The 24,189-nt window shown below is 37.8% G+C and overlaps 2 protein-coding genes across 3 annotated transcripts; both read right to left on the reverse strand.

Moving 5' to 3' along the window:
* Window positions 1–1,160: 1,160 nt before the first annotated feature.
* selenot1a (selenoprotein T, 1a) lies at window positions 1,161–7,662 on the reverse strand. The gene is made up of 6 exons (XM_061732250.1): window positions 7,425–7,662; window positions 5,045–5,155; window positions 3,791–3,917; window positions 2,820–2,907; window positions 1,796–1,964; window positions 1,161–1,675 (listed from the first exon to the last, which is right to left on the reverse strand). The coding sequence occupies exons 1-5, from the start codon at window positions 7,562–7,564 to the stop codon at window positions 1,843–1,845; spliced, it is 588 nt and encodes a 195-aa protein (XP_061588234.1). The 5' UTR covers window positions 7,565–7,662; the 3' UTR covers window positions 1,161–1,675; window positions 1,796–1,842.
* A 1,284-nt stretch (window positions 7,663–8,946) lies between these two features.
* Window positions 8,947–20,938, reverse strand: kif2c (kinesin family member 2C). 2 transcript variants are annotated; one of them, XM_061732251.1, is made up of 23 exons: window positions 20,892–20,938; window positions 20,644–20,721; window positions 20,441–20,535; window positions 19,916–20,017; window positions 18,994–19,042; window positions 18,878–18,913; window positions 17,943–18,068; window positions 17,042–17,158; window positions 16,856–16,953; window positions 16,684–16,779; window positions 16,540–16,594; window positions 16,262–16,424; window positions 16,075–16,165; window positions 15,905–15,968; window positions 15,650–15,741; window positions 15,416–15,558; window positions 14,521–14,734; window positions 14,163–14,273; window positions 13,986–14,053; window positions 13,728–13,809; window positions 13,552–13,632; window positions 10,644–10,737; window positions 8,947–10,335 (listed from the first exon to the last, which is right to left on the reverse strand). In XM_061732251.1, exons 2-23 carry the CDS (start codon window positions 20,702–20,704, stop codon window positions 10,274–10,276), a joined length of 2,100 nt encoding a protein of 699 aa, XP_061588235.1. In that variant the 5' UTR covers window positions 20,705–20,721; window positions 20,892–20,938; the 3' UTR covers window positions 8,947–10,273. The 2 variants fall into 2 exon arrangements, with proteins under 2 accessions (XP_061588235.1, XP_061588236.1); XM_061732252.1 differs by lacking the exons at window positions 18,878–18,913; window positions 20,892–20,938.
* Window positions 20,939–24,189: the final 3,251 nt, after the last annotated feature.

Raw genomic sequence — 24,189 nt, forward strand, 5'->3', positions numbered from 1 at the left:
TCGTCTGTTTGGGTGAAAGTATGAATACCTTCAACCCTCACATCATGTCGCTCTCAAAAATATAAAAATAAAGTAAATAAAATCAATGTTTTAAGGAGTAATATAATCCTGGCAGGCAGGAATTACATCAATAATTTGCCAATAAATTATAATTTCAAATCTCTCCCAAAAGTACAAAGTTCATATTTTTTGCTGGATTCATAACAGTTCAACATGTTGTGTATGCTTCAGTGCTATATGGCATCAGCATGTTTAGGACTTGAATTATACTCATGTCTGATCTTATTTGCCTCATGTAATCCAATCAGGTATGAGCCCAAAGACTTCCTAAATACATTAGCTTCAGTAGATGCCTAACAGACTGATTTTTATCTCCAAGCCATTTGGATGATCTTCTACTTAGAAAAATGTTCAAGAAAGTGGATCAGCAGTCAGAAAATATTTAGCATGGACTAGTGCTAGTGGAAATTTTAATTAGGTTTAAGTAGGTTCCTCTGGAACCACTCCTTTTATCATTATTTTTAAATGGTTTGCTGCCACATGATACTAAATGGCTCCTTACAGGATTATGGTCTGAATTTGTTCCTGGCCAGCTGAGTTTTTGATAGAGGGCTCTTATAGATGTTTTATGCCTTTAACACACACACACACACACACACACACACACACACACACACACACACACACACACACACACACACACACACACACACACACACACACACACACACACACACACACACACACACACACACACACACACACATATATATATATATATATATAAAAAATGACTGTTGCACCTTTCAATTAAAAAGTTGAAAATTGAGAAATAGCATTAATTTCCATCTACACAATGTCATCTCTTAGACTAAAGAAAATACCTGTATAACAAAGTTCACTGCATTCTGCGCTTCTGCATTTATATATGTAAATAGTATTCTTATCTGGGGAATAGAAATTCTCAAAAACACTGGCTTCCTTATTAATAACTGTAGCAGTTAATGCACTTTACACATGAGTATATTCCAATTGATGTTCCCTACACTTAAAGCAATCACAGCCTATATGCCACAACTGTTGATAGTTGGCTCTTCATTAAAATCAGTCTAATGTGGATTAATTGACCAGCTGATGAGGGAGAAGAACTTCAACACAACTTCACATTTAAATACTTGTTTTAATCTTCTTTGCTTCCTCCAAGTTATGCAAATATAAAAATTATTCAGAAATCACCCAGACATTTTCCCCCAATGTTATTTTCACAATAATGACAAATGTTGCATTTTCTACGTGTTATCCACTTTTTAGAACAATAAACTCATAATCCTACATTATGGCTCAAAAGTACAAATGACAACTTTTTTTTGTTTTTTCATTTATTAACATGGATCAATTATATGCAACAAGTTAAAGACTACAGTAAAGTTAAATCTCTGCTTAGTGGACCACTAATCTTCTGGATGAAATCTGCAGTAGTATGAGTAGTACAAGAAAATAAGAGGTTGACCAGCACTGTTGCCATGAATCCCGCTCTGGCGTCAGGGGCTGGACTTCTCCAAGGAACATGGTGAAGAGTGATGGGGACATCCAGTCTGCGCTAGCAGTCTTCCTGCCTTCAGCACAGACGTTCATAAACATCACTTCACAGCTCAGTGAGAAATCCGCCTCGAACCTAGACAACGAGAGTCGATTTGGAATAAATTAACAAACACGGAAAATTACTCTCCTCAAAATGTACGTCTCATAAAACATGAGCTTTTACCACGGCCCTACTAGTATGAACACCACTTACAAGGGAAGGGGGGCTTTCAGGTCCAGTCAAGAATTGGACAAATAGGGTTAAGAGAGGGGGTGTCGTGTGTTCATGTGAACGTTCATCTTCATCTCGTTGTCCAGGATTTGCACAAGCTGCTGCATGGAGGGCAGGTGCCCCGACTCCAGTTTTGACCACACTGGAACATCTATGAAAAGACAACATGTTCCCTGTAAATCACTGGATTTTGCTCAATTACCTCACAACTATAAGGATATAAAATATCGCAGGTCATTCTTGGATGTTGTGATGCTACAGATAAAAGAAAAACAAAACATTTCTCCGGGATTAATCTGCAATGTCAGGTAACCTCCCTATCAGAACTACAGTGACTGTGAAATGAGAAAAAGGAGGGAAAAAAGGAAAAAAAAAAACAAACTTGTATTTGGCTGCTGCAAAACCATGATTGTGTAACATGATACAGTTCAAGAAGAACAAACCAGTCTTTAGATATTAAAGGTCAATTAAAAAATTATTTAAAAAAAAAAATATACTTTCATATGATTCTACGCTACAATACTGAATTTCTGCAATGTTCCCTACATTTTGCACACTAACTGAAAAAAAAAAAGTGTGGATTGTGATGGGAAAAAAGTGTTTCCCATACTTGATGAAAACAAAACTGCTGAGAACCTCAGAATATAGCTTTGGCCGACTACAGTTGCAGACTAGGACTCTGCCCAAACAAAGATTAGCGGTGGGAACACTAATGTTTTGTCAACTAGAATGCATCATCCTCTACGCTTTAAAATCACTATGCTCCTCTGTTTCATTGTCATTCTGCATTGAGATGCCTGAAGTATGTTCTGGCCCTTTTGCATGCAACTGTTTAATTAAATCTACTGAAATCGGGATCATCTCTCGAGTCCAATTCTTGGTAACTTAGACACTCAGTTTTAGTCCAGTTAATCACCTAGTTGGAAATATCGTTTAGCAGGTTTTTCCACAACACAGACCAACCAAGCTTATGCCCTCAGCTCATGCAGTGAAATAAAAACCTCACCATTTAATGTGATTTCAAAGGCTCCTGTTGACATCATTTGGTTTTCAATCATATTGCTGAAGAAGAACACCATCATGCAGGCATATATCTGAAAAAAAGAAATAAATGCATTAAAAACAAAAAAATCCTTATTCTATTGCACAATTCCTATTCCCCTAGCGAGGAAGAGGAGACTCTGTAGTAGCAGATTTACATTAAAGAAATCATGATGAATGGTCTATGGCCCATTTGTCAGTAAGCAAAGCAAGGTTGGGATTATTGATTTTATTTTTTCAATAGTTATAAAATCAGTCATTTAAAATCTGCATATAAAACCACTTGCTTCAGCAATGTGAGCGTGATGACAATAACATTTTCAGTCCTGTCAACATCTACTACTATGTGATTTTAGTGTGTGTTTGTACTCAATGGCAATGTACTCAGAACATTTAAGGGAGTTCATGTTATAGAATTTAGTCAAACAATTAATCTGACACTGATGTTCGCAAAAAATAGATAGGCATTAGTCACAAAAACGTTTTCAGCCTCAGTGCTTGTTCGTCTCAAGGTTACTTTTCTGCAAACATGCTCCCTTCTTCACAGAACTTGATATGGTTATCAGCATTTGACCAACAAGTGCATGTGTGAAAACCTCACACAGAGTCCACTTTATCAGTAGATGAGATCAGAGTGCAGACACTGCCACAGACTGTGCAGCCTGATTTCTTTTCTCAAGCTTTTGGTTGATTTGTTGTGAGTTAAGTGACAAGCTGAATGAGCACTTCATGTTTTGTGCATCCCTAGCAATGTATATGCATTCACTTCTGTTAGAAACAACCTCTCTCCAGCCTTACTGTACATTCAGCAAATGTTTCTATGGGACTAAAGGGAAATATAAAACGTTGACTACCCTCTCCAATATCTTTTTACGTAAAAATGACCACCAATTTTCCAAAACATCTAAACTCTTTAAAAGTTCCAGTAAGCCTCACCTTATTTCCTTGGCCCCACTCCCAAATACCTGGAGCTTGCATACCAAGGAGGGCAAATGGGTCCCTGCCGATAATAATCAGCCCAATCACAAACAGTTTGAATATAGACAGGAAGGAGGCAAAGTGTCTGTGGAAATAAAATGCAAAGTAATTAGCAACAGAATTTCAACATATGGCAAAAATGAAGCAGACAAGGCTTGGTGAAGATGTCAAATATAAATATACACTACACACAATTTGTCTATTGAATATGACCAGTCAACCGAATCACTTAATATGCAGATATTACTTTTTTCTTCTCTATCAAAAATATACATTTTAAACAAAATATACATTTATGAGAATCAGCCTTAATCCAGTTTACTCTGCAGTTCTGTCTTTAAATTGTAACATCTGGGATGTAACATAAAAAAAAGGTAACAGAAAAAAAACTAAACAAAAAAAAACAACAATTTTAAGCCACTGATACCGTCTCCCCTCTATGTTATGACTAATCTCTAGTGTGTTCATTAAGCCTTCACTAGATGAGGGCCTGCGAGTAATGTTTAACTGGAGACTGTAACAAGCCGGTCTCCCTCCAGCTCTCACCCTGGGATCAAAACATAGCCCATAACTCCAAAGGGACTGAGCCTTTACAATCCTGACTTTTTCCACAGGTTTAAAACCCTTTAAATGTTATCAGAATGCAAAAGGGAGTTTGTAACAGCGGGGTAGATAGAAATGATAAGATGAGATATCCTCTAAAAAGAAATGGTTCAGATATTTTATTCTTAGGACTGCAAACAATCAAGATTAAAGGCTACATTAGTTAGAACATAAATGAAATAATCTCACAGGCATACCTAATAAAAATCCTCATTACAGTGTTTCCTCTACAGTACCTTAAAATGTCTTTTTTTTTTTTTTTTTTTTTTTTTTTTTATAAAATCACTGCAAACCCATTGTTGCATGTCTCCCCCTCGCAAATACTAAGGTAAGATACAGACAAATATCTTGCTCTGTATGTACTTTTTTTTTGCAATGCCCCTGATGCTGAAAAAAAAAAAAAAAAATCCTAGAGGAAACAATGCATTACTAAACTTGTACTACAATGCATGTTTGCTAAAACTACCAAATACAAATCCCGAGCCGACAAAGACTATGAATGATTATCTCAATCTGTCACACACGCCACTGCCAGACGCACTTTCAGTCTGCTTGAATATAGATGGATATGAATCACTTAAGGCAGGAAAACAATACTTTCTTTCTTACCGATAGAGGGGCATAGGAAGATAATTCTCCCCTTCAATGCGGATGTCTGGGTACCGCTGGTACAAAGCCTGCGTGTACTCCTCAAACACCCGCTTGTACCCTCAGGAGATACTGTGTAGAAAGCAAACATAGTTAGAAAGATGTACACTACAATTATTCAATACAATGATAAGTAGTGGAAACAAAGAATTAACATTTACCACTAGGTAATATTACTGAGGACAATTTTGAGGTTCATGTTCTCAAGTATTTCCACTTTGTACTTACACAATACATTTAACAAGGACATATTGTATTTTTCTAACATTACATTAAACACGATTTGTTACATATTACAATATTGTAGGCTAGACAACCAAGCTTTATAGTAAATAACAGCAATAATCAAGTGTTGTGCATGAACGCGTTCAAATGAACACGTTAATTTCTGTGTGAACGTTGAACTGAACGCAACATATTTGCAAATAAAGATCTTGAACGTGAACTTGTTCAGATCTGCAGATCACGAAATGGAATTTGAACTGTTCAGATTATGCAATTTCAGCTTCACTATTTAGGTCCAATTATTACTGAATAATCCTCATTTCACCAGCAGCTTCACACTACATTACCCACAATGCAGTGCACACACTAGCATAGCAACGGGCACCAGCACCATGGCAACGGCGGCCCAAGCCCGGTGCAGTCTTTACATGACCAGTGAAGAGAGAGGCGTCAGATGATGCCTCCGCTTATCGTTATCTGCGGGAATTTTACAGTCTCCCAAATCTGTGCAAATTATGTCCACCTGCGCTGAGTAAACTAGTCCGAGCGTCTGCTTCGTCAACTTTGAAACGTCATGGAGTTAAAGCATCCGTCCAGTGTGAGAAAATATCTGCAAGTCCTTGACAATCAAAGAAAGTCCTCAGGAAAGACCAAGAAGACCCAACAGCCCCAATGACCCCAGTCAGACCTGCAGCCTTCAGGGGGTTGATTTCCCAGCAACAGGTAGACAAACCGATCATGGACAACATTGTTGGAGATTTACAGCCTCTAAGTAAAGTTGAAAAGCCACTAGAACAGTTTTAGGATAGGGGGGCGTTTCATTCGTACTTCCCACCTAAAAATATTGAAACTGAACTGAATTTGAACTAGTTCAAAGTGAAAATGGTGAACTATGAACGTGAATTATTCATTTTTAAACTGTGTGGACTGAACTTTGAACTAGTTCATGAGAAGTATGAATGTGCACAACACTGGTAATACTGAACAAACGTTTGCTTCTTCTTTTTTTTTCCTTTTCCAAGTTAACATCTAATCTGCATTGCAAATGCCTCGTGCCCGTCACGTCACGTGACATCCTACAGGCCACTATTGACATTTTGCCAAGTGGTGCAGAAAACCGGTCTGTGCATTGTGGCCTTGACTTTAAAAAAAAAAAAACACAAAACCAAAATATCAGTAAGTCGCATATAGACGACATCATATTTGCGCATTTGGCGAGAATCTGCTCGACAGAAACTGCAGCTCTAATGCCGCGTTCCATTTGTCCTCGGAACTGGGGATTTCCCAGTTCCCAGTCGGATTTTCTAACTGGAACGCCCCTCGAAGTGGGATTTCCCACTGGGAAAGTGGGAGAGTCTTCACCACCCCCGAGTTCACATTCCGAGATGGCTGCCCCGGTTGTAAACAGTAGAAGAGAGCTCTGTAAAAAAATCGTAGCACTTCTTTCTAGTTTTGGTCACACTAGATCAGTCATATACAAGTTTTGTTCGGCATATATATGCTGCTATAGGGTAATTTACATTTTTCATGTGGTATATGGCATATACTATATGCGAACTACAAACTTGTTTTCCGACTTTGTAACTGGAACGCTAATAACTCGGCTGTGACGTCATTCCCAGATCCGAGTTCCGACTTCCGAGGTAAATGGAACGCAGCATAAAGCCTGACGCAGAGCCCTACGCCGTAGGCTCTGTGTTGGTGTAAACGCCGATTTATGGTTCCGCGTTACACCAACGCAGAACCAACGCGTACCCTACGGCGTAGGGTACGCGTACTATACGCCGCACCCTACGCCGTAGGTTCTGCGTCGATTTAACGCAGAACCGTAATTCAGGGTTAACGCGGAACAATAAATCAGCTTTAAGAGATTACGCACAAGCTGCGGAAGTAGGGACATGTATTTCAAGTTTGAGAAGTGACAAAAACAAAGTCTAAAAAAAAAAATAAAAACCCCGACAATGCGTATGCTGGTATTTGTGGAGTCGTGTCCCTAATATCTCCAGAGCAGCACCTGCCTCGCTGCAGACGCACAGCCCGTCCACGCCGGGCCTGCAGGTCTCCAGCTACGGTATAGCTGCGATGACTCGCCACATTTTCGCTCATTTTCACTTACCAGATCTGAAATTTGAGAAGAGGCCCTGCGGCAAACTGCATCTTCATCTTCTTCACGCCGCTGCTGTCGCCGGCCGAGGCGCAGCACAGCGAGAAGACCCCCAGGACGAGGAGCGACAACCGCGACCACTTCAGTGCCATCCCGTCCGTCCGGGCTGCTCTGCTCTCTGCTGGGTTACTGGGTTAATCTGGACGTTTCCTCTCTCGCTGCTCCGGTCCTCCTCTCCTCGGGTTAAATACAACTAGCGCCGCCTTCAGCGACACCTACTGTTCTGGCTGATATACAATCAGAATAGAATGGAATATAATGGAATATAATATAATAGAATAGAATAGAATAGAATAGAATAGAATAGAATGGAATGGAATGGAATAGTAGAACAGAATAGAATAGAATGGAATAGAATATAATAGAATAGCAGAGAATAGAATAGAATAGAATGGAATGGAATAGTAGAATAGAATAGAATAGAATAGAATGGAATAGAATATAATAGAATAGCAGAGAATAGAATAGAATGGAATATAATAGAATAGCAGAGAATAGAATAGAATAGAATGGAATAGTAGAATAGAATAGAATAGCAGAGAATAGAACAGAATAGAATGGAATGGAATAGAATAGAATAGCAGAGAATAGAATAGAATAGCAGAGAATAGAATATAATAGAATAGCAGAGAATAGAATAGAATAGCAGAGAATAGAATAGAACAGAATAGAATGGAATGGAATAGAATAGAATGGAATGGGATAGAATAGTAGAATAGAATAGAATAGTAAAATAAAATAGAATAAGCTTAGCTCAGACTGTGATTAGATCTCGAGATTTGGGTCGATTGCTGCTCGTGTTTTGGTCGGCTCTGTGTCGGTTTCGTCTTTCGTTTGTGGTTTGTGTTGCAGATTTGCAGTCCTCTCCTCGGTTTAAATACAACTAGCGCCGCCTTTAGCGCCACCTACTGTTCTGGCTGATATACAATCAGAATATAATGGAATATAATGGAATAGAATGGAATGGAATAGAATAGAATGGAATAGAATAGTAGAATAGAATGGAATGGAATATAATAGTAGAATAGAATAGAATAGAATAAGCTTAGCTCAGACTGTGATTAGATCTCGAGATTTGGTCGATTGGCGCTCGTGTTTTGGTCGGCTCTGCGTCGGTTTCGTGTTTCGTTTGTGGTTTTTGTTGCAGATTTCCAGTGCTTGACGTGTGCCTCCATGTGTTCTTGCTTCCTGGTTTAGCAGTGGATGCCCCCCCCCAAAAAAAAAAAAAAAAACACACACTGGGTTTGTATGTGTATATATATATATATATATATATATATATATATATATATATATATATATATATATATATATATATATATATTAAATATAGTAACAATGCACATATATATATGCCTTAGGTTTTTACCACCATGGTATCAACCATTAATATGTGTGCTGACAAGGTAAAAAAAAAAAAAAAGAATAGAATAAGTGAACAGAGAAAAACATGTCTCTCATTGTTTAATATCAGCAAAACAATAAAGCTTCAATCAATCAATCACATTTTATTTGTATAGCAGCTTTCATCCACGTACATGAAATACAAAGTGCTTAACATTTTGATTGAAAAAAAATAAGCATAATAAAAACAAAAATAAAATCAAGCATGTATTTTGGTCCAAGACCATTCAGGTCTTTGTAGACCAGCAGTAAGATTTTAAACTCTATTCTTTGACTCACTGGAAGCCAGTGTAGTGATTTCATAATGTGGTCCAGTTTCCTGGTGTTTGTAAGGACTCTGACGGCAGCGTTCTGGATCAGCTGCAGCTGCCTGATTGATTTCTTGTTAAGGCCTGTAAAGATGCCATTGCAATAATCCAACCTACTGAAAATGAATGCATGAATGTTTTTCTTGTTTAGACAGAAACCCTTTAATTCTAGCAATGTTTTTCAGGTGGTAATAGGCATATTTAGTGATAAACTTTAGATGGCTGTTGAAGTTCAGGTCTGAGTCAATAATAATTACACCAAGATTTCTAGCTTGATTAGTAGCTGTCAATGACATGGAGCCTATAAAGTTGAATTTAATCCAAGTTAGTTTGCACATTAAGAGAGATAAAAACATACCTCTATAAATGTGAGGTGCAGTCAACAGATTTTTGTCCATTATCCATAGAATTTGTTCGGTCGACTGCTCTCAAAGCGGAGATAGTGGCCAGAAGTTTTACATCCCACATCTATAATCTTCAGATGATGTTCATATTGCAGACACCATCTTCTTAACGAAGCATCAATTTGACTACTTCCCAAATTCGGGGATTACTTTTTTGACTTGTCATAAAGTGAGCACCAATAACACCGATGATGTAACGACTGACCAGATCAGTTTCTCGTTTCCTCCCCGTAGATCGACTTGTACAACAAAGCTCCTCTTTTATGATCCCTTCTATTTCATTTATTTTTAACCACTTGCAAAAATGATGAAAATTATGAAGCAGCTTTAAGGGCACGATAACTTGATATAAGTGAAGTTCCAACTTTTATTCTAGAGACACATAAATTAATTGCAAATTCTTGTCAGTTACTGATGAAAATAAATGTCAGTGACTCCTATTTCCATTTAAAAAAAAAAAAAAAAAAAAAAATGTCCCCCTTATGTTTTACATCCAGTGAAGTACACCAGTAGTTTTTAAAGCTACAAACAAGACTAAACATGTTTTTTGTAAGATAAGACAATCCTTTATTTGTAAATGGTGTTACAAAACATTTTATTTATGACAAAAATAATAACACAAAAACACACAATTGAAAGACAGTAAAAACAGTTTGTTGATCTCTCAGGTTGCTGATTTGGGCAGTTAGTGGTTCAGCCTCATGAGTCTCTCCTCCCCCACAGCAGACTGCAGAGCCAGAACCATGTCTAGAAACCAAATAAAACTAGATATAAAAAAATACTCTTACATATTGTATTTTGGTTATCTATATATTAAGATGTAAACACTGGGGCCCTGGATAGCTCAGTGGGTTGAGTGGGTGGCATTTATAGCAGCCATCGCCCCTTATGCATGCAGTGGAGGGTCCAGTCCCGGCCTGTTGCTGTCTCCTCCCTCTCTATACCCATTTCCTGTACACCTAATGTCAGAATAAAGGCCACTGGTGCAAAAAACAACAAACTAAACTAGCTTCAATATAGTATAACTTCATAAAAACATTGTAGTTTATACAAACCCATTAACTTCCGGGAATGATCCACCAACCCTGGAATTCCTGCCTCAATGTCGTAGGAGATTTGGTCCATTTCTTTTAAAAGTTCAGCTCCTTTCTAAAGACAAAAAAAAAAAAAAAAAAAAAGAATTCAATTAAATTTTATTTATATAGCATCTGTTACAACAGAAGTTGTCTCCAGAGGGCTATTCCAGGAAGCGGGTTTAGTGAAAACTCTGAGTTTGTTAAGCCTGAGATGAGGGAAACCCAGAGTTTTCAGTTCCAGAAAGCTATGTAACTCAAACTCTGAGTCAGTTACTACGGCAACTGACCTTGTGAACCCAACTTGCTCGCTAGCAGGTTTTCTTCAATAAACCCAGAGTTTCTCTCTGTCTCCTCCCTCAGTGGCGTCAATTCAGCCAATGGGCCTTTACGCAATACGCATCCGTTTTCTGCACCACGGACAGCAAGCGGCAGAGTTAGAGAGCAGAAAAAGCGTATCTGACGAACGCAATTTAACTCATTCTGTTCACTTTATTCACTATGTCCAGTGGTGGACAGTAACGGAGTAAATTTACTTGAGTACTGTACTTAAGTACATATCCAGAGGATTTGTACTTTACTTGAGTATTAGATTTATTTGGTACTTATTACTCTTACTTGAATACATTTCCAAGACAAATATTTTTACTTTTACTCGAGTAAATTTCTAGGAAGGCTGAAAAGTACTCGTTACTTTCAGGTCTGCTCTTTTTTCTTCTTCCCTAAAATCCTATTGGACACAAGCAGTTTTTGTCAAAGGAGGAGACCTATCACAGTGCACGCTCTCCACTGGGATGTACGTAAAGCGGAAATACGTCAAGCCTCCTCAAAACGATACCGCCAAAGTAGCCTGCGTTTGTCAAGACAGAGCCGCAACAACGGCTACGCCTGCGTCAGGAGAAGAAAGACAATCCGCTGAGTCGTCTGAGTCTGATAATGAGCCGGACTCGGAGCAGGGACTTTCACAAAATCCTTGGCCGTATCTTAACTCAATGTTTGAGTTCGACCGAGTAAAAAACGAGGGCACAGACAAACCAGACATTTATTTTCAAATGTTTATTGTGTCTGCCGAAGCAGAACTACCTCTCTGCTTTGAAATTTACTCTTACTTAAAGTAAATTTAAAAGCATTTACTTTTGGATACTTAAGTACCTTTAAAAGCAAGTACTTTTCTACTCTTACTCGAGTAATATTTTGACTGAGCTACTTTTACTTGTAACGGAGTAAATTTTGACCAGTAGTATTTGTACTCTTACTCAAGTACTGGGGTCGAGTACTCTGTCCACCTCTGACTATGTCAGTGCAACAATATCACAGGGACATCCGAGTTTAACTTCAGTTAAAGTCCAAATGCAAAAAGGAGAGGGAGGAGCAGAAGAGAGAAAGAAAAAAAAAAATAGAAAAAGTCAAATATTTCCCTTAAACAGATTTATAAGAGGGTAGGGTGACTTGATATCTTACCTTATAATGAACTTGCATAATTAATCAATCAGTGGCTAACAGCCTCGTTAATATCTTCTGCTGCTGGGGCAACATTGGACCCATCACTTGCCTTTTTTTTTTTTTTTTTTTAAACTGCGTGGTTGTCTGCTTCCTTTTCATTTTTGTAAGTTAGTAATACTGCAGAGCGCGCTAAAAACGAGATTGATAGCGACCACTGTCTTCAGGGACATCACATTTCAAGATATGAGGGGGGGGTACCAGTGTTGGGAAAGATAATACCTAGTGAAATCCATCATGCTGTTCTGATATGCATTTGTAGTTATTTTATATGTATTAAGTAATAGAATAAATAAATACAAATAGACAGTAATTCCATAAATGTATATATAAAAAAAAAAGATTTAACATTTTCCCCTGAAGCCGAAGTGTGCGGCTGCCCCTGATCTAAATGACAATAACATTTCATTCAATACCATTCCACCACTGTTTTCATCTGTAATATTATAAGACAGTGTGCTTAAATGTTAAATGAATGCTGCATTCAAACTTACACATTCACTGCAGCAACTTTCTCCCACGCCAATCGTCTCTCCTCTGCTGCTGCAGCTGTGTTTTTGTTTTCCGAAATATGCTCTCATACTCGCCATAGGCACGTATTAACACTTCTAACTCCAGTGGCGTGAAGTATGTGGATCTTCAGATGCAAACTAAAGTTTCCTCAAAGGGATTTTGTAAATTGAAATGTTAAATAAAGTTTGTTTTTTTTTTAAGAAAAAGTATGTGGATCTTTTGTTGTCGCCGGTTGCCATGGTGAATCGTTGTATCAGGGCTCCATTGATGATGGCTTTTTATTTTCTTCATGCACGCGCTTAACTCAAGGTTAACAAACTCAGAGTTGATTAACTAACTCATATCCGCTGTTCTGGAACCGAAAACTCACATTTTCCTATCTCAGGGTAAGTCAACTCAGAGTTTAAGTTTAAACTCAGAGTTTCTTGAACCTGCTTTCTGGAATACCCCTCAGGTGTTTTAAAGAGACCCAGAACATGACCCCCCGAGCAATTATTATATAAACATAACAAACAGTGGCAGGTAAAAAAAACTCCCCTAGTGGGAGAAAAACCTTAAGCCAAACAGTGGCAAGGGAAATGTTTCTTTTTTTTGTAACTTTGATACCCGAAGGTAGATTTGTTTTCTCTGCATTTAACCCATCTCTAATTAGACTAGAGAGCAGTGGGCTGCCATTTTGACGGCACCCGGGGAGCGGTTGGGGTTGAGGGGCTTGCTCAGGGGCCCAGGGTGGTTCACCTTGGTTGCAATCTGGGGGCTTGAACCTGTGTCCTGCAGATTCCAGCCCACTTCTGCAACCACTAGGGGTTTTAAAATACAGCTTTATTTAAAAAAAATACAAACAAACATTTGCTGTTAAGCGCAGAATTCAAACTACCTTGAGCTCTGCATACACGGTCTCCTCCAAGTCTGCCACATGAGATACGACATCATAGACACTGGTCTCCACACTAGTTTCCTAGAGCACACAAGAGACCGAATTTGAAACTAATCGTACAAAGGCTATAAAACTTAAAATAAGACACATTAAATGTAGATGTGGCACAGACTTACCTCCTCCTCTGAGGAACTGTTAAGAGGTTGCTGTGCCTTAGGTTCTCCATTTACTTTGGGATTGCCTTTCAGCTCCTTCGCTCTGTATTTAAAAAAAAAAAAAGTTCAAGCTGCATTGTCTGAGAAATACACATTAAAATTGTATATTAATTAAATTTGACTTTAATGTCACTCATTCCCAGCAGTTATCTGAGGGTACATCACAGAGAAGATCAACATAAGAGGAAAACCACTCCTCATTAAAGTTGAACTTTATACCTGTTGGCATAACGTAAGGTATTCATAGTATATTCACAGGAAGTCATGCCTGGAGACACCATGGCAATCTGTACAATAAAATAAAAAAAACAAAAGTATATTTGAGATGTATAGACATCATCCTCTACAGGAAACCAGTGCCAGTCAGAGAGTAGGATGAAATGTGTGCTAACATACCATGCAGGTCTTGGACTTTTCCCCAGTGAAGGAATCCCTCAGCACTTTGGTAAGAGTGCTCATCCGAAAAGGAATGTGATCGCTGTTCATTCCCAGTGAACGAATACATTCCTGCAACAGAAATCAGTGAACATTTGTGTTAGATTTAAAACGTCATTAAATTGCAATTAATCCATATTAAGCAAACATAAAAATTGTGAAAACATCATAAAAGTTACTCAAATATTCTCGGTGTTCCCCAGTTTTGTAAACTCCATTTGTCTGCATCTTAGCTTAGGTTTAAATACAAAATAAGGATTTTCGTGTGCAGACAGTTCCTTTACATTGTATGCATGACTCCTCATCAACTATACGCTACCTTAAGAGCAAGTAGACTGCGATTGATCTCAGCGGTCTCCACCATGGTGCTGCGGTCGTTGCTGCTTACATCTGTGCCGCGCTCATTGCCAGCTAAATCGACCAATGAAAATTTGCCGTGCAGTGTGCTTGCACGATCATTGCAACGTAGCAAAATCTGAAGGATAGCGTGAGAGCGAGATGAGTTGGCATTGGCTGACGTCTGGCCAGATGTCCTGCAGTTACAGTAAAAGAGGAAGAGAACAGCAAAGAAATTATTTTCTCGATTATTAAGTGATGTTTCCTCTAAACTGAAGTTTAAAACTTATATTCTTATGGGATGACAAGTTGTAGTAGAAATATTAGAGATAAATATTTATGCTGGAAATGTTTAAAGAGGACCCATTATGGCATCTAATATCTATTTTAAACAGGCCTTGAATGTCTTAAAAACAAGATTTTGATTGTTTTTGCTAAATAAATTAGAAATTCAGCTTCTGAGCCATGTCTATCTTCCCATTCTCTAACCTCATTATCTATGCGGGATTCTGAGTGGGCGGGGCTATGATAATGAGGCTCTGTGCTGATTGGCTGCCTGAATGACACGATACACCGCTACGAAAAAATGGCGGAAGCTCCGGCCGGCGGAGTTAGTTGTGGGCTTGGTTTCACGCATCAGAGCCCAACTGATGCAAATTGCATTTTGGTTACATAACGAAAGGGAGCAGAATCTGAACGGCTCGTAGAAGCCACATCACACTGGATGGCGCATCCGGGTGGCTGTACAGACACTGCAGAATTTGGTTGCTTTCCTCCTTCTCTGAGTTGGCAGGTTGAGGGGAGACCACTTTATATATGTTAAAGCAAGAAAAAAAAAAAAAGTGTTTTTCATAATAGGTCCCCTTTAAGAGTAGTACCTGCATGCACTGCCCGCCTGTATTATCTTGATGACCTCTTCTTTTGAGGACACATAGACCTCTTCCAGCCCCACCACCTGAACCTGCTGTCTGTCGTCCTCCAAAACCCGGAGCTTGGCCTTCTTATTTAGCAGGTCATATACCTAAACGAAAAAGTGCACTTTACCCAAGGGATTACTTGGAATAAACTAAATTATCTTAAATGTCTTTATGGAGAATATTTTCTTCTCTTACTTTGCCATTGTAAATCTCAAAGAAGCTGACGTAGACAGACAGATCCAGATTGGCATACTTCTTGTGGTTGAGGTACGCAAAAACATCGTGGGCTGTAAAAGGGAGACAAAAATAAATTAATATTCAATTACATGAAAATTACTCAAGGAAAGCATAATTAAACCAATGACTTATGCTGAAAATCATGCAGCTTTTAATTAATTTAAATTCCAACATCTCAACCTAGAAAATGATAATACTTTTTTTTTGTCTAACCTGCCAGGGCGTATATTCCTTTAGTGCTGTTCTGTTGCTTTCCTGTGAAATCCCCTCCCATTGTCTGTGGGGGGAGGGAATAATTAAAATATATTACATAGTTGGAAAAAACAACTAATCTTTTCAAAAACAACTTGACCTCAACCCCAAGGAAGAAATCTGAAACTTACATGCGTCTTCCCGCTCCCCGTCTGTCCGTAGGCAAAGCAAGTTGCCTTGCTGCCCTCAAAGATGGACTGTACCAAAGGTTTGGCTGTAAACCTAAGGGGGTGGAGATAAAGAAAAACAGATACAATGGTTAAAAATGTTCTGAAGAAACCATAGAAACTTCTTAATAGGAAGAAATTAAGGAATTACTTGTAGACCAGGTCATTGGTGGCACTATGGTCAAAGGAGTAGTCGAAGTGGAAGACCTGGTTGTCCAAGTACTTGGTGAGGTCCACCTTTTGTTTAGGCTCATGGACCAGTAATGTACCATTGCCAGGTACAGACACCACATCTATCTCCTTCTTATTCATCTCTGAAATATAGAGGGAAAAGTTTACAATTACAATACATTGTATTTCCTTGTGAATTATTACTGCATTATATTAATTAGATACCATATAAAAAAGGACAAATTATTCACGACTCACCTTGCTTGTTTAAGGGGCGCTTACGAACACACACACAAATTCTGAGAGACTGAGTCTGTAAAGAGTGATGATGGTCACGTGAATGAATGAATGAGTATTCTCAAAAGATTCCTACATGGAACAAGCTTCTGTGACAAAACTCACCACGTTTGTAGTTGATAACGGCGTTATCTCCAGGTTCTCTCTGAAGTCTTGAATCATCTCATAAAACTTCTGGTTTGGCCTAGAAGCTTCCCCAAACTAAAAGCAAATATATATTTAAAAAAGTAAACTGTGTCTTTAAGATTCAAATAAATAAGAAAAGGAGAGTTGGTACCTTTCCTCTCTTGGGCTGCGCGTCAAAGGGCTTTATCACACAAGACAGCCTTTTGTTGCCTTTGTTTAACTCCTGGGGAGCCACTGATTTTCTTCTGACTGAATTGCATAGAAATGATGTAATCGTTAACTCAAAACGTCAGTTGTCAAGTACCTTAGAGTAAACGTGACTATTTTGGTTACCAACCTGTGGAGGAAGACTGAGTAATCATTCCTTTAGGTTCATTTTCCTTTATGGACTCACGTAGAAAATGTGATGGTGCTGGTTTGACATCATTCCCTCTACGCTGTTGATTGGAAACAACTACACAAAGATGGACAATTCAGTGACTATTTAAAATGAAAATACCCACATTACTAAACAAAGAAAGCGAAAAATATTAGTGATGCATCGAATATCCGGTAACCCGAAATTTAAAATAGCAACAAAAACGCTTTTGGTGTTCAGTGGAATAAGTGGGGAAAAAAACAAACAATTAATAACTGCAAGTTTAGATGACGCAATCAAACAGCGAACAGCATGGAGTGAGGAGTGTGTGGTGTTAAATGCAGCAAACATGTCAGCATGTCAGCTCATTACTTGGATGTGGGGAAAAAACAGAGCACACAACAAATGATCCAGGCTGAGTTGGATTTGGGAAAGCCGCTTGATGATGGAGACGGTCACGGGACGCACAGAGCAGAGAAAAGGGCCCGTACTAGCGATGCGGTGCACGAACCCTCACTGTCTGATATGTTTGACGAGATCCTCCAAGAAAATAACCCAGATTTTTACAATTATTATACAAGGCTTCAAATTGCGGAGATCAGCCCCGCCCCACCGCGACCCGATTAATTGGATTTGAACAGGAGAAAATGAAAAATGAAGTACAGTAAGACAAATTGTGACTGGTGGGTATTTCACTGCACATTTAATTGATTTATGCAATGGTGAAAAAATTGGCAAAATAAATGAAAAAACTACGAAGAACCATTGTTCGGTATTCGGCCAAGTGTTTATTAATATTTTCGGTTTCGGCCACAAATTTTCATTTGGGTTCATCACTAAAAAAATATAGTATTTAAAAAAATAATTAAAATCTACCAACCAGAGCTTGTTAGGACTGGAGATTGTTTGACATCAGCATGGCTCCTCTCTGGGTTTGCAGTAGTTGAAACCTGTGCTGGAGGAGCTGGGATCTGGAACAAGCACGTCTGTCGGGACCGAGTAACATCTAAAAGTAACACACACATTGCAATGATGATGACGATTTGTGTTTTTAAAAGAGGGAAAACGTGTGTATTGTTTTTCCACTGTCCATAAATGTAACCCATGCCCTGATAAGACGACATCTAAGGACTGTAGTTTCCAAAAAGTGATCCAAAACAATATCTCTGCCATTTTTAGTTGAAACAAACTATCTTCAGAGATGCTAAGTGGCAGAAAAATTAATTTGAAGTAATGATTAGAAAATTAGTTTAGAAGCAAAAATGTATACAAACAAAGGCTTTGGCAAAACTAGGGAGGGAAAAAATTTAAATCAGCGCAGTCCAGCAACATTGAGAAAGGAGAGAAAAAAATAAATACAAATGATAGCACTGAAATGGCAGCACCAGTGTCCAACTGGACTCACGCAGTCTGACCAGCATTTATCCAGCTGCACCTATGTCATTTCTTGCTGGTGTAGTTCTCTCAGATGTAAGTCGCTTTGGATAAAAGTGTCTAAATGACAGTAGTAGTCCCTATGTACTGGCATAGGCCCAAATTAACAGGATTCTCTGATCGTCACTGGATTCTTGGAGGTTGTACTGCGTGATTTGTCCATTCAGAATTTAGGGATTAATGAACAAGAAACAACAACATACACCACAGTGCTACATTCCGACATTCTTATTAACAGAGCAAATTGATTACTCAGCTCTGAACAGTTAGGCCCTCACAGATTTGTGATTCTTAGCATTTACACCCTGATCCCTTTAAAAGAAAGCAGTGATTAGAAAATTAAACCCAATTGCGTCAGAGAAACATGCAAGCCTTGCCAACCTGACTCGTCAGCCTTTGCGACCGGGACAGAAGAGGCTTTGGAACAAAACAAGCTATTAGATGACAGTTACTGAATATAGTAGTTACAGACAAATGAAGCGGTTTGTTATACATACAGGAGGAAGGAGCAGGAATCTTTGATGAGCGCAGTCGACTCTCGTACTTCTGCAGATGATAGAAGGAAAAAAAATAATAATTTTAGTTTCTTAATCCAGACATTTACCTCCCTTTGGTTACACAAATGAATTAACAACCTTACTCTACATATGCACACTAATTTAGTGGATTTGAAACATTTTGCATTTCTGATCAAGCCAACCATTCAACTTTTTTCTTCAAACATCATTTGTTTGTAATTGCAATGTTAATTATTTAAAAAGGCTTCCCTCCCCAAAAGCTGGCACCGTTTCCTGATGCCCAAGCAAAATTCCTGTCAATATTTGAAGTGGATCAAAAACATACACTTGAAGAATTTCAAACAATATCCATTTTTGTTTAATGACAACTTTGATTAAATGTTTTAAATCTTTTGTGTGTTAACAGTAGTAGACTTACATTGAGGGTGTCAACTCCACCTACTCATTCTGTGGCATCTACTTCCTTTAAAAATGTATATTTTCTTTGTGCCACCTAATTCCAAAGTACAGCATATGCAGCCTAATGTGAAATTGGTTGGCGATGATCTCTGATCTGGTTACAATTCTAGGAGTTCTTCAATGACAGAAAACACTATAGGAAGAAATGATTAACAGAGTCAAATTAAGAGTAGGTACTGGCGTTTGTGATCATTTAAATCCATACACCATCTTCTTTCTTTGTTACTTTTATCAGAGCAAATTAAAAAAAAAATACAAAAATTCTAGACCAAGGTTGCCCCAAGCAAAGTGTCAAGTTTAACCGACTGGTGACCTCAACATCTAAAGAAATGTTAAAAATGCAGAAAATGTGGGTTGTATTAATGTCCTCATTTAAACCTTAACTCAACCTGTTTACTCAGAAAGAAAGGATTGTTAAATGATATTGTAGATCATCACTGACCTTGTCTGTAGCAGCAACAGTTGGTGCAGCAGCTTTCTCTGAGACAGCATTTATCTGGTTCAAAAGCTCTGGATTGAGGGTGCATAATTCATTGATTTCGACCTAAATACAGAAAAATATCTTAAATTTCCATTACAATGTGCTCAAACATTTAAGAAATAATTAGTTTTAAAAAAGTGTCACACACACACACACACACTACATTTACAACTGTCTGTATGTTACAGCCTGTCAGAATATGTTCCTTCAACTACTGGAGAATTTCATCTAAATTAGGTCTGGTATTTGTCTAGTTTAACTGTCAACACGATTTCTAGACATGACATGATAAAATAACCAGGTATTAGGGTTATTTTATTTCAGTTCAGCAGCAATATTACTGCTGTGTAATTCCAATTATGGAAAGATAAACAGATGACCTACCATCTTATGCTTTATGGATAAGGAAATATGTTTGTCCCACAAGGGATTAATGACATTAGAGTATAATTGGCATTATTCTTTTGTTTCATTTTATATCCTAACCTCTTTTCCGCGAGTAATTTTTCTCTCAAGCCACTCCACCATGGCCGTGGACTTTGTGGCATCCACAGTTGTCACAGTGGCAGAATGGACTCGACCTGTTTCACACACAAGCGGTCAAAGGTCACGTTAACGACACAAATTTATTATTCACACTAAAATTAAACCAAACGAAAAATGCCATAACAATCATCATATAGACTCACCATCGCTGCGACTGATCTGAACAGAGAGCCCAACAAGAAGTCTGGACAAACCGAAATCCATTTCAGCGTTGTTTCTCTCTGGTGTAAAAGATATCAACATTAACGTTAACGTGGGAGATAACCAACTATCATTCGGTTATGGTTGCTGCTCAACCATGTTATCTTTTAACTTTTTAATTAAGCAATGTACAACAAATGCTTGTCGACCGATTAATATGTATTTATTTTATGGACAAAACAGCGCTTACCTACGTGCCAACCACCGCCCAAGATTCAAACTAGAAGCACTCGTAGCGTCCAGTGATCTGATTGGCTCTTTATCGGATATGACGTAGCCAGTACTCTTCTTCTACGGCTAGAGGCGTTATACCGCCACCACGTGGAACAATAAGGAACGACCTCCGGTGAAATCACGGTGAACTCAAAGGGCTTTGATTGATTGATTGAAGAATTTATTAGAAGAATTGCATACGATCAGGTATAGTTTCATGACAGTACAGATTCGCTGATACAAAGTCAACTAAAAGGCATTATTCCAAGAAAGCATTACACTTGTTTACATTGGAGACCTTTTTTTTAACTCATATAACATTGAATGACATACAGGTAAGAAGCAGTACTTTGTAGGGAAGATTGTACAAAAAGAAAAGGGGGGAATTACTGTTATTTTGCACCGAGAGAGACTAAAAAGGTGATGAGACAAATAGAATAAGCTAGGTAATACAAAACAAAAGCAGAAAACAAAACCAAAAACAAAAACAAGAAACAAGAAGCAATAATCAGAAGGAACAGCGGGATGTGTAGTAGAGGCTTTGATTATTCCCAGTTACGAGTAGCAGCCTCCTGTAGGTGGCTTTTTAGGGCAGATTTGAAGGAGATTAGGGATTTGCTCTCTTTTATGGCTGTCGGTAAGGAATTCCACATGTTGGTAGTATAGGAAAGGGCAACACTCACATGACCTTAACAAATGCGTGTATGATACAAATAGACAATATAACACAGTAATTAAGGCAGTTCCACAAGCAATGATTCTCCAACTTAAAGGCATGATGATTTATTCTGTGGTTAGTCCACAAATGCCTTCTTTAGTTATAGATGTTTGTATTTTTTTAGATAAAAAATGCAATAATACATTCTTGAGAACTAATTTTACTTTGGTGTGTTTCTCTTCACCTTTGAAGAGGAAATGTATGTTTCAACATTATACTATTAGTTTTTTAATTAAGATGAGAACCAGTTACCTCTCCTTTCCACTTCCACCTAAGGCTAAAGAAGCTCATTTTAAAATAATGAATAAGGCCTATCCATGTAATGATTTTTTACATAAAAGGTTTAATTTAGATTTGAATATTTGTACTTTTTGTAACGCAGACATCGAAACCTTAGAGCATCTTTTTTTCTCTTGTAGCCCAACTAGGACCTTTTGGGATGCTTTCCAATACTGGATCACCTATAATGATCCAACCATTCCTATTCTTACATTTGAAAGCATTCGGTTGGTTTACAAGTGGAGGACAAAAAAATAGACTTTGGAATCAATAATTTAATTATATTGGCTGAATTTTTTATTCATAAATGTCGCTTTTTGAAAATTAATCCAATCTTCATTTCATATCTAAATGAAATAATTCAGTACAAAAATATTTAAAATCTTGCATGATTCAAAAAGCCCAGCATCTTCATAAGTATCTTTGTACCCTAATTCCTGACGGATCACTTGCGTTTTTTTATTTTTTTTATTTTATTTCATTGTTTATTCATTTTCTTTCTTTTTTGCTCTGTATCTTCTTTGTTTTGTTTTACTCATTGGTCGCTCAGTGTTCTTTGATGCAAATGTTCTTCTGGAATGAAAAGTGCCTTGTTTTTTTGTAAAATCAATAAAGACAAAAAACAAAAAAAACAAATGCGTGTATGAGCATCTCTGGAATGTAAATCAATTGAAATGTTGTTTGATGAAATCTTTTTTTCCCCACATTAAGACATTTCAGAGAGAAGAACATTTTATCATAAATTGTATCGAGTTAATTATAGTCACTAATTGTTGAGAAGGTTGAAACATGTTTATCACATGCAGCTATATACCTTGTTAACATCTAGTTGATAGTTGGGCTAATTTATTTAGTTAATTAAAAAACTGTAATTTATCGATTTTTCATTTCCTTTGGATTATCTAAACCAGTAGTTCTCAATCCTGGTACTGGAGTGGGGTACTCACATGCCCTGCATGTTTTAAGATGTTTCCCTGTTTCCATACCGGATTTTAATTAATGGTTGTCATCAGGATGTCAACGAGGTCTGCACAAGTCTGTTAATGACACATTCATTTCTATAAAGGTGTGTTGAAGAATTATAATAGCCATTATCTCGCTATAACAACCAATAGAAGAAGAAAAAAACAAACAAAAAAAAACTGTGCAAATAGAAGCATTTAAACACTGCACATGAATCAATATAGTCAAAATAAGGACAATTGAGAATACAGATAATTCATGAAAATACTTATAATCAGTTCTTGTTCCGAGAAACCAAGAAAAAGAGACAGACTTTTGCTTATAAACCCCCTAGCCTGGATGGCGTTACACTCATTTTGTTCCAACAGTATGGCTGAAATGTGTTAATGAAATATGGAATGAATAAATATGATTTTATAAAAAAGAAGTGTCCCAATCTGGAATAATGATGCAATGCAACAAAGTGAATGTTGAGCTTTGCACTTGTATTAGAATAATACATTTCATTGTAACCTTCATGAGAATAAACTCTAATAGAATTTTGTTTTACTACAAAATAATCTATTTTGTTATGGAACTAAGTTATGTTTACATTCCAGTCTAATCATGTAACTCTGCAACAAACTACTTGGTACTCCCCAACTGTGAGTAACTACAAGTCAAAATGCACAAGAGGTATTTTGGAATATGCGTGTAGACAGTGTAAGAATTAAAAATACATAGAACATCCATCCATCTATCCATTATCTATATTCGCCTTATCCTTTGCAGGGTCACAGGGGTCTGCTGGAGTCTATCCCAGCTCATTTTCAGGGGAGAGGCAGGGGTTACACCCTGCACAGGTCGCCAGTCCATCGCAGGGCCACATCAATCAATCATCAATCAGAATCAGCTTTATTGGCCAAGTTTGATCATGCCCGACAAGGAATTTGACTCCGGTTATTTCGCTCACTGTACCCAGATTTAAAAAGTAACAAACAGTAAATAAACAAATGTACAGTAAATAAACAAATGTGGCACTTATTAACATATATACAATTAAAAAAGTGAAAGGTGCAGCAGTACTGAGGTAGACATGGTAATGACAGCTCTTAATAACATATATACAATTTCTAAAAAGTGAGAGGGGGAGCAGAATGAGGTAGATATTAGATTATTGGGAGGTGCTTTGTTACAGCATATGATTGTGGTTATTATTATTATTGCACAGTGATTGATTCTCTGAGACTCTATGTGTTATGAGAGTTCATCAGAACAACAGCTTGGGGAAAGAAACTGTCTCTGTGTCAGGAGGTTTTGGCGTGCAGTGCTCTGC

This window comes from Cololabis saira, chromosome 10 (assembly GCF_033807715.1).
Source record: "Cololabis saira isolate AMF1-May2022 chromosome 10, fColSai1.1, whole genome shotgun sequence".
NCBI lineage: Eukaryota > Metazoa > Chordata > Actinopteri > Beloniformes > Belonidae > Cololabis > Cololabis saira.

Excerpts from the sequence above, each read along its gene's own strand:
- kif2c (XM_061732251.1), bottom strand. The coding sequence starts at position 20,704 with ATGGATTTCGGTTTGTCCAGACTTCTTGTTGGGCTCTCTGTTCAGATC. Across the intron at positions 16,166-16,261 it reads ACCAATGACCTGGTCTACAA|GTTTACAGCCAAACCTTTGG; the intron begins GTAATTCCTTAA and ends CCACCCCCTTAG. Across the intron at positions 15,969-16,074 it reads CGGGGAGCGGGAAGACGCAT|ACAATGGGAGGGGATTTCAC; the intron begins GTAAGTTTCAGA and ends CTCCCCCCACAG.